Source organism: Schistocerca nitens, chromosome 3 (assembly GCF_023898315.1).
Source record: "Schistocerca nitens isolate TAMUIC-IGC-003100 chromosome 3, iqSchNite1.1, whole genome shotgun sequence".
NCBI classification, from domain to species: domain Eukaryota; kingdom Metazoa; phylum Arthropoda; class Insecta; order Orthoptera; family Acrididae; genus Schistocerca; species Schistocerca nitens.
The window spans coordinates 306,262,696-306,277,832 of NC_064616.1; the positions used below are offsets into that span (position 1 = coordinate 306,262,696).

A 15,137-nucleotide genomic window follows, 5' to 3' on the forward strand; every position below is an offset into this window, starting at 1 on the left:
AAATGAGGCATTTCTTCATTTTTTTATCATTTCTGTCTATGAAAGCAAACCACACGACTGAAGAATCGATCTTCACACAGAAAGAAAGGCAAGGATAACATCGATTCCCGTCTTCGACAGGATCATTGTATAATCTGAACTGGTCAAAACTTCTTTACTATACTTCCTATACCTAATTTATTTCATAATCTCTTTTAAAACTAACAGCAATCAATTCTGTAACCCACGTAGGTGTAGATCTAGTGTGTTTTAAAACGTACACCGTTCCCCTGATTTTAACAGCCTATTTATTGTAGCCAATATTAAGATATTTTCAGATAATAGTGGTACTCAGAAACTGGCCGAATAGTTTCTACCTTCAAAACTTCCAGGCTGAGGTGTCGCGTCAGTACATCAAAGTATTTCCTGACGTTTCGTCTCCGACTGCAAGAGGTATCTTCGGAAGTAAAACGGCTTTGTAAATCCGTCACGGCATTACAGCTGGAAACTTTCAACTGTAGTAAACACCGGCTACATTGTATAATTTTCCGAGAAATTGGGTTAAAGTCGGAGTTCAAAGGAAGTGTTAAGAAAAAAATAGATCTTTGACGTAAGGGTTTCCATTGGGTGACTTTTTACGATTTTCGTAAAGATATAACTGTGCAATAAACGCTGGATTAGTTTCGCTCAACTCTGATTTTTCGTTGTAGTCGTGTTTGTTGCGTCAGCGATGAATTTTGTGAAGGTCGACCAAAATCTGTTGTTGATCCAAAAATCATACACGCTGTGGACGCCGTGATTTAAAGGGCTCGGCTTGTGATTTTCCGTGAGGTTGTGGCATCCTTAAGTATTTCGGATACTGCACTGCATTCCAGTCTGGATGAACATCTAGCTCTGAAAAACGTCTCTTCTCGATTGATTCCTTGCCATATCACCGAAATGCAGGCTTGTTTCAGTTGCTGTGAACAAATGCCGAAGAAAATTAACTGAAGAAATGGAAGAACCGTATAAAACAAGTGAAACTTGAATATCTTCATACGAACCGGAAACAGTTCTTTTTGTGTTCCAGCATGAATTGAAGCCCTCAACAGTACTTCGTTCATGAAGCACTTTCAAGAAAATGATCACTTGTTTCTTTGGTTATGCTGGACTTACCTTAGAGGATCGAAAGATAATTATTCATTATGAATGTTTTAAATGGCTCTGAGCACTATGGGACCTAACATCTGAGGTCATCAGTCCCCTAGAACTTAGAACTACTTAAATCTAACTAACCTAAGGACATCACACACATCCATACCCGAGACAGGATTCGAACCCGCGACCATTGCGGTGTCGCGGTTCCAGACTGAAGCGCCTAGAACCGCTCGGCTACACCAGCCGGTTATTCATTATGAATACAACAATTTGTGTACCACAAGTCATCGATGAAATGGGGTAAAACAATCGGACATATGGAACCATTCTTCATCATGACAGTTCTAGTGTTCACACACAACTTCAAAAAGTAAATTACTTGACAGACAAAAACAGCGAATTAATGTCTCACCGACCGTGTTCAGATCCTTCATCGCTTATTGACTTTATTTGCTCACTTATGTGAAAACAAACTCAGTAGACAGCGATTTTCAGCACCACAAGAATCTGTGGAATCCTTCCAAACGGTGTTCTTGAGGTACCAAGCTTAGAGTGAAAAAATATTTCAAGAACTGGTTCTAATGGACACGAAAGTATATGAATTTTAAAGGCTAACGTGTTGAGAAATAAAACGATTTCATACCATAAAACTTTTTCTTTCATTGTTATAGTAAAAATAAAAAAAAAGCTGCGACAGGTCGTGAGTGGTGTCATGAACGTAATCAAAAACTGCTTCCGTGCAGATGAAAGTAGAAAAAAGTTGCTTAATCCCGACATAGCCGATAAATTAAACAGTTTGAATTTTTTACTTCATCTATTGTTGTACCGAATTCTCCACAGCAAACGGACAGTAAACCGAAGGAATAATGACGTTGTTGCATTTCTGGGCAGAGAATAAAGAGTGTTGCGTAACAGAGACGCCAGCCCAGGGACACTGCCACAATCATCCCAGAGACAGCAAGTACCTATTGGACGTATTTCTGCCCGTAGGTTCTCCCAAGTGAATTAGAGCAATGATGAATACTTTTAGTGCCATGTTTTGGTCACAAGTGGTGTGTTATCGTTTCAAGCAGCCGTCGGTGAACTCCTCAAAACACATAAACGCCTAATGGCTGCGTCCTGCCACATTATGCATGACAATAGATACTAATATGTATGCTTGGCGAGATGTGACTAAAGTGCTGCAGCGTGAGTCAAGACAGGAACGGTTTTAAATGCTCCAAGGTGATACTGACTCACACAAAGGCATAGCTGTGTTTGTAGTCTTCTGATTCCGACATCACCTGGCAGACTCCTTATGTGGCTCGAAATCCTTGGTCCTACAGAATAATTTTTTGAATTATGCTGAAAAAAAATTGCCTGTTGGCTTCTACCTCGGGATCCTCGGCCAATGTTTTTCTCATAATTTTTCTGACGTCTGGCCAGCACGAGTGTCGAAGTCCCACTCTCCAATACCGGTGGCGGAAAAACATTATTAAAAAAAATATTAAACCAATCTCGGGAGAAGAACCATAGACAGAAGCCAACAGGCAATTTGACAACAAGCTGCCAGGAAAGCTTTAAAAATTTTGTGTGATGGAAACAGTTAAGCCGGCCGCGGTGGTCTCGCGGTTCTAGGCGCGCAGTCCGGAACCGTGCGACTGCTACGGTCGCAGGTTCGAATCCTGCCTCGGGCATGGATGTGTGTGATGTCCTTAGGTTAGTTAGGTTTAAGTAGTTCTGAGTTCTAGGAGACTGATGACCACAGCAGTTGAGTCCCATAGTGCTCAGAGCCATTTGAAACAGTTAAATGTAATTATTACTAGAACAAACGTATCAGAATGTTTTTTAGATGTGTCGTGTAAGTCTTGCGACATGTGTCGGAAACATTCAATGAAAATAGTACTTTATTTGCTGAGTGTTTTGATAATTTCCGTATGTGTTTGTTCCAGTGCTGAAGTAAAATACTTCATCTCCCTGTTCATTTGATATTTAAAATTATTAATTATAGGTTAACCTAAGTAAATCTGTAAAAATGGACATTCTTGTGAAATATTCTCGACTGTGTCGAAAATTCATTTAAGAGTTTTATCTATGACTGCCGAAAAGTGTAAAATTTATATCAACCAAGTGTGTACAGGTGTGTAAGTCTTCTAGAAACACGTGAAGGCTACGGCAATGCTAATAGATGTTTTTCACCGCTGCAGTAAGTATACTCGGCCCTAAGTTTGAGTTACTTAGCAATATTAGTGGAATCCAAACCAAAAGCAAATAACGGTGTTCCTTAGTGTCATCATTATTGATCTTGTTCAAACGAAACTATTGAAAAGTCGAAGTCTGTCTAATATATCTTTTTTGCTGATATTGATATGTTGAGCTGTTTGTGTGCAGATTTGGACCAAACTAATTTCTTTTCTGTTTTTAAAGAGATATTACTGTAAAGGCTACATTATTGTGAATGATTTACAAGTGAAATAGAAAAAACAACGACAAACGCTTGTGATAAGCCATAATTCAGTGAAGACATCTCTTCAAAATTAGTGAAGTATTTCGTTGTAACATAAATATTGATGGAATCTGTTGGCAACAACCTGTTTAATTATCAGGAAAGGTACAGAAGAGATTGAAATTTTCAGAAAATGGATTACACTGTAGATAACACAGTTTCCAAACCATTATCTCTAAAAAACTGTCACTGCATTGTCAAAGAATTATTTCATGTAATGTAAAAAATGCACATGGATTATTTAGTAATTCAGAAAACTGTCGTCGAAGAAAATCTGTTTATAAAAGAAATTCTACCATCGCCGTTTAGGTACATAATAGAAAACGTTTAGCTGTTATCCACCCAAAACAGGCTTGTTTGGCAAATTTTCTTTCTTTTCGGAAATATGCAAAGAAATCCATTCATTCAGTATTAAAATATAAAGATTCTGATAGGTAAATGATTGCAAGGAACAGAAGTATATCACAATTGATGTTATATTTGTATTTAAACATTTAACACAACTGTCTTCGCAACACTCATATTTTATCGTATTCCTGGAACGATACAGTAAATTATAAATTGTACTCAACATGCATTGCAAACAACTCCATGAAAATGTAACTTCTTTACATGTATTTACATTATACTTAACACATGAATAAGATGGCACTTACATGATAGCGATTGACGTCCTTATGAAGAAAAAAATCGTAAAATTTCACTGATGACATATTTCAATAACAACTAGCGACTATTTTACTAACAACTGTTATGTCGGTTTGGTAACGGACACAGTCGTGTAGATTTTATTACCATAGTATGTGTCTCAATATAAATATCTTAAGCAAGAATACACGTTCTGTACACCAGAGGATGTGTCCTAATAACAGTCTGATACCAACGCTTACAGTCTAGGTAATCGATCAGGCACTTCTGGCGTATGGACGTCATCCAAACACTATTCACGAATACGGAAGCCGAGTCAAATGGAAATTCGCTGTATTTATTAAATTAAATAATGTCTTCTGTGCTGAGAAATTTCCATCTCTCCCTGGCTACCTTTTGTTTCCACTGGCCAGAGTAAACTAGTGAGCTGATGGTGCTTAGGAAAGCGTCTTATTTATTTAACTAAACTTCCAAATAACTTGTAGCATTACTGGGTGAAATAAGAAAGAGGAAACTAACTCCGCTGTCAGTTCCAGAGGACTGCACGATGCCGACGGGCCTCTGAGTGCCTGTGCCGAGGTCAGACATCAGACTGGGGGACTCTGGGGTAGTAAAACACCCGCCGGCCGGAGTGGCCATGCGGTTCTAGGCGATACAGTCTGGAACCGAGCGACCGCTACGGACGCAGGTTCGAATCCTGCCTCGGGCATGGATGTGTGTAATGTCCTTAGGTTAGTTAGGTTTAATTAGTTCTAAGTTCTAGGTGACTGATGACCTCAGAAGTTAAGTCGCATAGTGCTCAGAGCCATTTTGAAGTAAAACACCCTTCCAACCGCTCATATTGGTTTCCAAAATAGGAGTCACTAGTGCTCCTTCAATTAGCTCATCAGTTATCCTTCAATATTTCGCTAAACGTAATCGATAACCAATCATTTCACTGCTTGTCAACCACACGCAGCACACGAAAAAGTCCCGAAAATTGCCATTTTTCTAAATTCAGCTCCAAGCATGGCTCAGGATAATTTTTACTTTCAAGTATAAAGGAATTCTTGGAAACCAGCACTAGTGGAAATTGTTCATTGTACTCAGAGGTAGCTTAGGGCCCGGGCAGCACAAGAGGCCGCTTGGAGTGCCAAGATGAGAGGGGCACCCAAGCGCGAGATCTGTATACGATGGGTATCACATTTAATAACGAGAACTGAAACGGGTAGAAATGAACGACAGACAAAAGGGAGAAGGGGAATGGGTAATCACAAGCCGCTTGAGTGGGAAAAAAATGGTTCAAATGGCTCTGAGCACTATGGGACTCAACATCTGAGGTCACCAGTCCCCTAGAACTTAGAACAACTTAAACCTAACTAACCTAAGGACATCACACACATCCATGCCCGAGGCAGGATTTGAACCTGCGACCGTAGCAGTCACGCGGTTCCGGACTGAAGTGCCTAGAACCGCACGGCCACCGCGGCCGGCGAGTGGAAAAATGTTCTGGAACTGGCCTTACTTCTACTTTAGTAGAATGTTTTACAAATAGTTGAAGTAAGCAGTTAGTACGAGACGAAGAAAGGAAGAAAGATTATAGTTTAAATTACTGTCAACGGCGAGGTCATTTCAGACGGAACACAGGAAGGAGGATAGGGGAAAAATGAGAAAGGAAACCATCTTGTTCTTTTCAAAGGAATCATCGTAGCATTTGCTTTGAGCGATTTAAGAGAACCACGGGAAATCTAAATCTGGATGGCCAGATGAGAACTCGAACCGATGTCCCACCAAATACGAGTCCAGTCACTTATGACTAAGCAACATCACTCTTTCAAACAGAAACCAGTTTCATGTTTCTTGCCTCGCAAACATTGTGTACAACACAGTGGACCTAATACGATTCTTTTCCGAAAAAACAAAGGTCGCCTTAGGCTTTCAACTTTATTATGAAAACAACAGGGCATGTCTTGTTTTTAGGTATTTACGACACGTGTTCGACTTTTCTATTTGACTCGACCGTCCGGGTACTTCATTTTGTAGTGCAGATATGTACAGTATTTATATCAAAGAAATTCTGGCCTTGCTGACTAGTTTGTCACTAACGACGAGAGCGGTGGCGTCGACTACATGGTCATATGCCTCTTCATGTGCAGCGACAGGTGGTCGGAGCGCGAGAAGGCGCGCTCGCACAGGCGGCACTGGAAGGGCCGGTCGCCCGTGTGCTTGCGGTAGTGGCGCGTCAGCTCGTCGGAGCGCGCGAACTTCCAGCCGCAGCCCTTCCAGCCGCACTGGTACGGCTTCTCGCCCGTGTGCGTGCGCAGGTGCGCCTTCAGGTGCGACGACTTGGTGTACGTCTTGCCGCAACCCGGGTGCGAGCACGTGTGCACGATCACCTTGCGCCGGCTCCAGTTGCGTCGGCGCCGCGGCTTGGGAACGGCGCCGCCGGCCGCGGTCGGCGCAGGCGGCTGGGCCGGCGGCGGGGGCGGCGGGGGCGGTGCCAGGGGCTGCCGGCCCAGGAAGGGCAGGTGCGGCGATGACGGCGGCGTCAGGATCTTGAAGTGCGGGTGCGGGTGAGGGTGCCGGCCGTGGTGATACACGTCGCTGTAGCCGGCGGCTGGCGCGTGGTGGTGGTGCAGGTAGAAGCCGGGGCAATTCTCCGGCGTAGCGGGAGGCGAGATCTGGCCGAAGGGCACGTGGCCCGAGGGCACGGCCGCGGCTGCAGCTGCGGGGGAGGGCGCACCGTACTGGCCCGGGTAGGCCGCCGGCTGCGGGAAGTGCTGCCCGGGGCCGGTCCCCGACGACGAGGACGTCGGCGTCGAGTAGGGAAAGGCGGCCACGGGCCGGTGGTACGCGGTCGCGGCCTCCTGGTGGTGGTGGTGGTGGTGGTGATGGTGGTGTGCCGCCTCCAGCTTCACCTTGCCGGACGCGGGGGCGGCAGGCGGGAAATAGAAGGACGCGGTGTCCGGCTTGGCGGCGTCGTCGTCGGCGGGCGACGGGCTGGCGTAGAGCGCGCCCGGGGACACCACCGGCACCTGCTGGTCGCGGCCCGCCTCCGCCGCCCCCGCAGGCGCGTAGCAGTCGGCCAGCGGCGCGCCCACGCCCACGCCCAGGATCACCGTCTCGATGTCTTGCCACATCTGCCCACACATGCACCAGTGTCACCTCACCGTATCACCACAGCACACTAGCAGTTACATGTACACTTAAATACTACTCGAAACCACATTCGATGCGCAGCCTGTAACCGATTACACGATTAGTGGGGAACATCTGGAGCATGTCCTCTGGTGCAAATATTTATGCATAATAGCAAGAAGCGATATCAAATGGGACGAATATACAAGTCCTGTAATGGGGAAGGTGAGTAGAATGCTTAAATCTGTTAGTACGGTACTGGGAAAATGCAGTGCACATGTAAAGTTTATCCCATATATATGCGACCAATTGTAGAATACTGCTCTAACGTTTAGAATCCTTAGCAAGTAGGCATGATAGCAGAGCCGCGCGGGATTAGCCGAGCGGTCTCAGGCGCTGCAGTCATGGGCTGTTCGGCTGGTCCCGGCGGAGGTTCGAGTCCTCCCTCGAGCATGGGTGTGTGTGTTTGTCCTTAGGATAATTTAGGTTAAGTAGTGCGTAAGCTTAGGGACTGATGACCTTAGCAGTTAAGTCCCATAAGATTTCACACACATTTGAATTTGAATTTGAACATGATAGCAGAAATGGCCCGAATTCATGAACGTACTTCTATAATGGAAACGGATTGGTATATAGCCCATAGAAAATTGTAACTGAGATGTTCTGCAAATTCAGATCGGATTCTTTGGAAGAAAGGCGACCCCGTTTTTGTGAAGCCCGTTTGGGTAAATTTAGAGAACTGGCATTCAAGGAAGACACTGCGTCCAACAAGATACAAAATGCGTACGTTTCATGAAAATAAGTTAAGTGGGGCTGTGGCACTTACAGAGATATAAGAAATAAATAGTGCCACACTCAGGAAATGAGCGCAGGGGTAGTAGATGCAGGAATCCTGCACAGCCGCCCATGGTTCACTTCATGAAAGACAAGGGAGTGGTTTGGAATTTAATCCATAACGTCGGCTGAAATATTGGTAATGAGAAACTTCATGCCGCGACCTCTACTCTTCTTGTCGGCCAGATAATGCCAGTGAAAATCTTATCCACCGCCGGGATTACAACTGGCTTCCTTCCGAGTGAGCGCTACGAACAGGCGTGCGTTATCGCCTTCGACTACGAAGGCGGATTACAGGGATTTTCCCACCACTCTCTGAGCGGATGAACAGGACAGAATTTCGCTACTGTTGGTACGTTGCACTCTTCCGGTATGCACTGTCAGAGGCTTGCGGAGTATACGTGGTGAACTGATCTTCACCCTTAAAATTAGGCCTTACAAACGAACCCGAGACATTTTGACGGCAGAGAGGAAAGTGTGCACACTGTTGCCATTAGAATGCACCGTGAGTTAATGCTACAAGTTTGTTTCCAAACAAGATACACAGGTCATATCGTCGACATTTGCAGTGCACTACAGATAAAAAGATAAATGAGAGTAAAAAATCAAACTCAATACAATTACTCTCCAATCAGCCACCAGAGTAGACAGGCTGTCACTTACGACAAAACATTCAGATGATCTCCCTGAAAAACTTACAATATTATGTAGGACGAGCTGCGGTTAACTTTGATGAACTTTCTCATCAGGCAGTAACTAGTTCTCTATTACATGTTATAGGATTTTAGGAAAGCGAATGGTCGAATACGGTTTATCCGGAGACTTCTGGAGAAGTTTAGTACACCTACATAGGGAATCACGTATAGGAATTTGTGCCCCTATTCTTAAGTACTATTCAAGTACTTGGAAACCGCACCAGATCGGATTAAGAGGTCAGAACGAAGCAGCTGAGGTGCCTGCTGCTATTCCGTTACCCGCCGGTTTAATAAGAAGCAGAGCTTAGATGCAAATTCAGGAAGGGAAGAAGAGGACCTTCTCGCAATATCACATTGAGAAAGAATAGCAAACGCAGGCATCGCCTGCAAGGGATACAGTGGTCTTTAAGAATTTTTATACAGGGAAACCGTTCCAGTCCCCGTATTATTTTATTTATTTATTCTTATTTTCTCTCGTCGGACGCGAACATCTTCCTGTATTCATTGCCCTAATGGTAATCCGTTACAGGTTTAAAGCTACGTTCAGCACAGTCGTCAACATGAAGTGGTGTGAGTTGGATGCGCCACTAAGACGCTCGCGAAACTAGTAATGAATTAAGTAATACCCGACCTGTGGCAGTTTATCTGTATATCTATTGAAGAAATTTAGAGAACCAGTGTCTGCGGCGCATTGAAGAACGGTTTTACTGCCTCTACGTTTCATGTAATGTAAGGATTGTAAGGACAAAATGAGCACGTTAAAGGCATACAAGTAATCATTGTTTCCTCGCTACATTTTCGGGAGGTATGGGAAAGAGAATGTCTAGCTTTGGTGTAAATATCCATCACCATTCACTGCATCGTGGTTTGCGGAGCATGTATGTTTACGTAGATTTTTTCTGCTATGGACGTTATAACAACAGTTCATAAGTAAGAGATAGAGCGGTCCTTAGTTCAAAAATTGGTTTGGACACATCATTGCTGTCCTGTTGCATGGCTGTATTGAAGGCAACATTCCCTAGTTTTCTTGGGGGTCTTTAATTGATTTATCCACGTAATTATATGGGAGACTAAAGTTTAACAAAGACTCCGCAATACAGTGCAGCTGGACAGTTTTTGAAATTTTTTTTAGCCTAGCTAATTGAAGCACTAACGGTGGAGCTGTGCTTTGAAAGGTACAATGATGAATAAAATATACTATTGAAAACAAGGTAGGTGGACTTTATAATGAAGTTTTTCATTAGCTTCATTGTTTTGGTTTCTTTCTTAAGAGAGCCGCTGTAACTACCATGAGGAATAGTTTAAAAAACTCATTGGCAGAGGTGAGAGAAAGGATCCAAGGAACGGCTGGAGACTTAAGATATATTTTCTGTACAGATGTATTTATTCTTATTGACAACAACTTTGAGACATCTAACAATCTGAAGATGAGAATATATAACACACGATTGTATAATTTTCGAAATGTGTATTAGAGTTAAAAATTACGTCGACGAAGAATTCATTAAAGATAGTACCTAAGTTTGATCGTTTGGAAAAGAAGTAAGTCGTGTCCCTTTCAAAGGTAACATATTTTTCATAAGCGATTCAACGAAGCCGCTGAAACGAGGACAGCCTGACGGCGATTTGAAGTGCACTGGTACCACAAAAAAGTAACCTTCCGGAACGTAATCAGAACTTCAGAACTCCACTGTCAGTACTAGTGGAAGTGATGTTCACAGAGGAACATTATCGTGAATCAGTAGTGATATCGTGTGAACGGTTATAGGCTTTTTGATCCTGTAACCATAAATCGAAATGGAACGTCATATGTAACTGCCAGATTTTAGAGGGTAATCAGCACTCCGTCTCTTCTAAATGAAAAGTACAGCAATGGCACTAATAGCATCCTTAAAAATGTCTGAGAGGGAAGTGAAACACAGATGCCAGAAACTTATTTAGCCTCTGACTAGAGGATTAAGTATATTTGAAACAAAGCTGGGGCTAGTGACTGCATACAAATGCGTGTAGATATTAGCGGGAATCGTCACACAATTTCTGTAGTATTTACAGAAAGTGGAAGCTTTCACAGGTACGATATATGGGACCAGCACTCGTTCCACGAAAGAAACCTCTTACAATAAATTTGTACGACATAGTCTGAAATAGAGTAAGAGCGTGTAGGACCCGAAAGACGTTAGGCTAATGCACATTATCAAGCGTATAAAAAGAAAAAAAATTAAAGACGTCACTTATGTCACAAGAAGGTTTTCTTTTTTGAGGAACCTTACAGAAATTTTAAAAATCTGGAATGGAGAAGACAGAAGGAAATGTCGATCATTTCATGGAAATCCGATTATGGATTTTGAAGAACCAATTTACAACGAGGAAACCAGAGCTACACTGCGGAAACCTATATGACGCACACTAAAGGGAAAAAAAAAGTTGTAGACTGATACAGCAGCGTAGAAGCAGGCATTACCTACGCGTTACATCCCAGCAATAGCGCGAGAAATCTTTAATATGTCCTAAAACATCAGAAGTACCATCCTTCAGGAACTGCTGATCTACAGTGTATACATCTAAACATCGATGTGGACGTAGATGAACGTTTAAGTGGTTGTACACCGAGTTTCTTTAGGTACGATGAATTCTTTGATCTCTAGTCAGTCTGGACAGTTGTATTGTATTATTATTTACTACAAAAAGTGAAGATATCGTGTATTACACACACACACACACACACACACACACACATACGTGTGTCTCTCCTTAACGTCGTCAGGTGCATTTTCTGTAGTGTTTCGGCAGTTATTAACAATTTCATTATTGCGGTGTATTGCTCCAGTCAGCCCAAACAAACACCGATCATGCGACGCCTCAAACAAAATGGTTTTTAAAGCGGCATTTTATGTGCTCATTCGATAGAGAGGTCTCAAATTACTCCTCTGCGATATTCATTTTATTGATATTTATCAACAGAAACAGTAAAACACGAAGAATAACCAGTACTTTAGTTGCGACAGCCCAACCAGCAACTGCAGGAGTACTGATTATGCATCGTGTTTTACTGTTGCTGTTAGTAGATATCGATGAAAAGAATATCACACTAGGCGAATTTAGGACCTCTCTATCGAATTGTCACGTTAAATTAGTCTTTAAAAATAGCTTTGTTTGTAAAGGGAACAAACTTACGCTTTCCGTTGAAATTGGACGTCGCGTGAAAGACGTGAGGAGTACCATTTGTTTGAGCTGGCTCCAGTTACACATTGCACAAACGAAATTGCAAATACCTGCCAAAATACCAGCTAAAATTCGCCTCACGTCTCTTAGGAGAGACACTCTATATAGCAGTGGTTGTACAGCAGTGTGTGTATTGTACAATACAATTTTATCATTACTTCCCATATCAAAACTCTTATTAATTCTTGGTAACTACGATGTAGAAAAGTATTTTATAAGAGGCTATCGAGACGTTTCTGTTTGAGTGCATTGCTGCAGGGTATATTCAACCCAGCGCGACTCAGATGCCGGTGTATAAGCACCGACATGTAAGCAAGGATTAGTGTCGCCACTGAACGGAAACCTTTTGATCACCTCTTATGTGTGTGAAATCCTGGTCCGATATAAAGTATGGTATGATGGTCAAAGCTGATAAGGTGAAATAAATAATATGTACAAACGAAAACCAGGAATACAATTGTGTGTTACCCAGAATCGGTTTGTTAGCCTGCGAGAAGGCAGAACACAGTGCTCTGTTCATTTTTGTTAACGATTTCTTAGTTTAAAATCTTAGAAGTTAAATAAGCCTTATTAAAATTGATTACATGTATTAAGCTCACGACTTTGAGACACTTATTTGGTGAGGAACTTCCACAGAAGAATATGCTAAACTAGCTTTTTTTAAGGAATGAAAACCAGAGTATTTCTCGCTAATTAATGTAAAGTTCTGATCAAATGGAACAGTGCACATCAGGTTTCCGGACTTAACACTGTAACCAATGTCTCACACAGATAAATCACATTACTCGTCATACGCTTTTTATTTTGAACTTTATTGCAGGTATAACCAATGATTATTTACTTTATTCTCTGAACTTTCTTTCCATGCGATTCTTCATTAGCACATTCTGTTCTGTATAACTAGTCACCTCCCTCTCCTATGTTTCACGAATAGCTTAGTAAGTGTTAACCAGAGAACGTTACTTTTTATGTGTCTCACACCACGGGAAATTCAGAGGACATATATTGCAGTGCACAGATTTGTTGGTTCCGAGTAGCACAGCGAATTATTTGAGGAAATAGACTTGAATGGAATCGATAATGCAGACAGTCCTGCTAAGAAAACCTTATTATAATACAATATGTTTCTCTGCTAGGGATAACACAAGCATCACCAAATGTGCTACCCCTGCGAAGTGACAATTCGTAAGAGAAAATAACACGAAAGGTCTTTCTACCACACAATCTGTGGCAGACTCACAAATTTTCCGCCAGCACGACATACGAGTACAGACGATGTTCAAATGGTTCAAATGGCTCTGAGCACTATGGGACTTAACATCTGAAGTCATCAGTCCCCTACAACATAGAACTACTTAAACCTAACTAACCTAAGGACATCACACACATCCATGCCCGAGGCAGGATTCGAACCTGCAACCGCAGCGGTCGCGCGGTTCCAGACTGAAGCGCCTAGAACCGCTCGGCCCCTGTGGCCAGCACAGACGATGTAGTAAACTATGAAGAAGATTAGCTCGTAGTTGCGGTTCACAGAAAGACAACATGAGCCCATTACAGCGAAGAAAGTTCGTTGAACACCGCACACAAAAAATTTACATTGGGAGGTAGTAAGATACATTAATATTAGGAACAGTAAACATGAGCAGCAATACGGGATAGGAGAGGCGGAAAAATAGTCTTGGCACAGTAAGCGCTGAATCACTCCACTCGTCTGAAATTCAGCTCGCTTGGAGAAGGGCTATCACACCTGTTTCTTTTGAAAACCCTTTGATCTACAGAAGCTTGACAGAAGCTTCAAGTAAGAAGAGTAATGCTTCCGAATATGTGGCTCCTAGATTCCCCCTTTTCAGTGAATCTCTGTCACCCAAATGTTCAGAGCATAAAAGAACTATCACGCCAGCTTGTTGGAAGAACAACTTATATACGGTAGATAGTCGACTGGTTCAGCAAGTGTGAGGGAAACTTCAAGATAATAGCAATAGAGTTCCCTCTTTGGTGAGCCGCAGGTATCAAACTGGACCCGCACCAGAAACAGCTAGGAATAGCCACACAGGGTGCAGAAAGAAATTCTAATACTTTTAATTCATGCTGATTGTGGAATCCAGCAAAAGCTGCCAGAAGAAAAACGCTCGTATATTCATTGTTGTCGAACTGCGGCCAAAAATCCGAAAAAGAAAGCCGAACAGCAACGAGGACACGAAAGTGTGTGCATTTAACCTAACCTTCCCTACCTACTACTTGATATGATAAAATGCGCACATACCGCTTACAGTAGTTGAAGGTGCTAGTTTAAGCTAAACCCTCAAAGCTGGATGAACTTAAAGTTCATATTCGCGGTTGGTTACGTTGGGCCCAATTTTTCTACGCTCTTATCTGGGTAAAGTTTTGCTATTACACCTAAATGAGCTCCGCTAGGAATACCTTAATTCCTTTAACATGTCACAAAAATAAGCAGCACTACAGTACAGTCGCAGCAGTAGAGTAGTCGACATGTGATATTGTAAGATGTTGTGTATTTAAATTATATCTAAAGGCCACGTGTTTTAAATTTCGTGTTGTACATTGAGCCGCAACTCAGTAAATGTAAACTAACATACTGATGAAAATGGAAACAATAATTGAAATGTGAGCACATATCTTTCAAAATACCATTTTATACAATAAATGCTCGTAATACCTGACTACAACATCACTACAAAGTTGACTTCTTCGACAAGTAATTGACTAAACCTCTCGAAAATTCCTTGTCTGTTGCGAATGATTGTTGGGGCCACAAAACGCATTACAACTATCACTTCACGGATGTTGAATTCTGCGTTCTCGTCGCCGATTGGTTGCCATTTGGTGGCAGCAGCTGCACAACAGCGTGTTGCTGACCGGTGGTTATTCCAAAAACTCCGCTCCATTCGACGCCCCCTACTCTGATCTGACATTATCAAAATTTATTTTCTGCACTCTATGTAATCCCCACCACAAGTTTCGATTATGCAGTATGGTAGCAGAAATGTAATGTGACTCTG

The 15,137-nt window shown here is 42.5% G+C and overlaps 1 protein-coding gene across 2 annotated transcripts in view; it reads right to left on the reverse strand.

Annotated features, from left to right (window-relative positions):
* Window positions 1–4,227: 4,227 nt before the first annotated feature.
* Window positions 4,228–15,137, reverse strand: part of LOC126249578 (Krueppel-like factor 2) — a 33,041-nt gene continuing 22,131 nt past the window's right edge. For both annotated transcript variants that reach the window (XM_049951242.1, XM_049951243.1), the window contains one exon: window positions 4,228–7,368. In XM_049951242.1, the coding sequence (XP_049807199.1) occupies window positions 6,355–7,368 (1,014 nt within the window). In that variant the 3' untranslated portion in view covers window positions 4,228–6,354. The remainder of the gene's footprint in view (window positions 7,369–15,137) is intronic.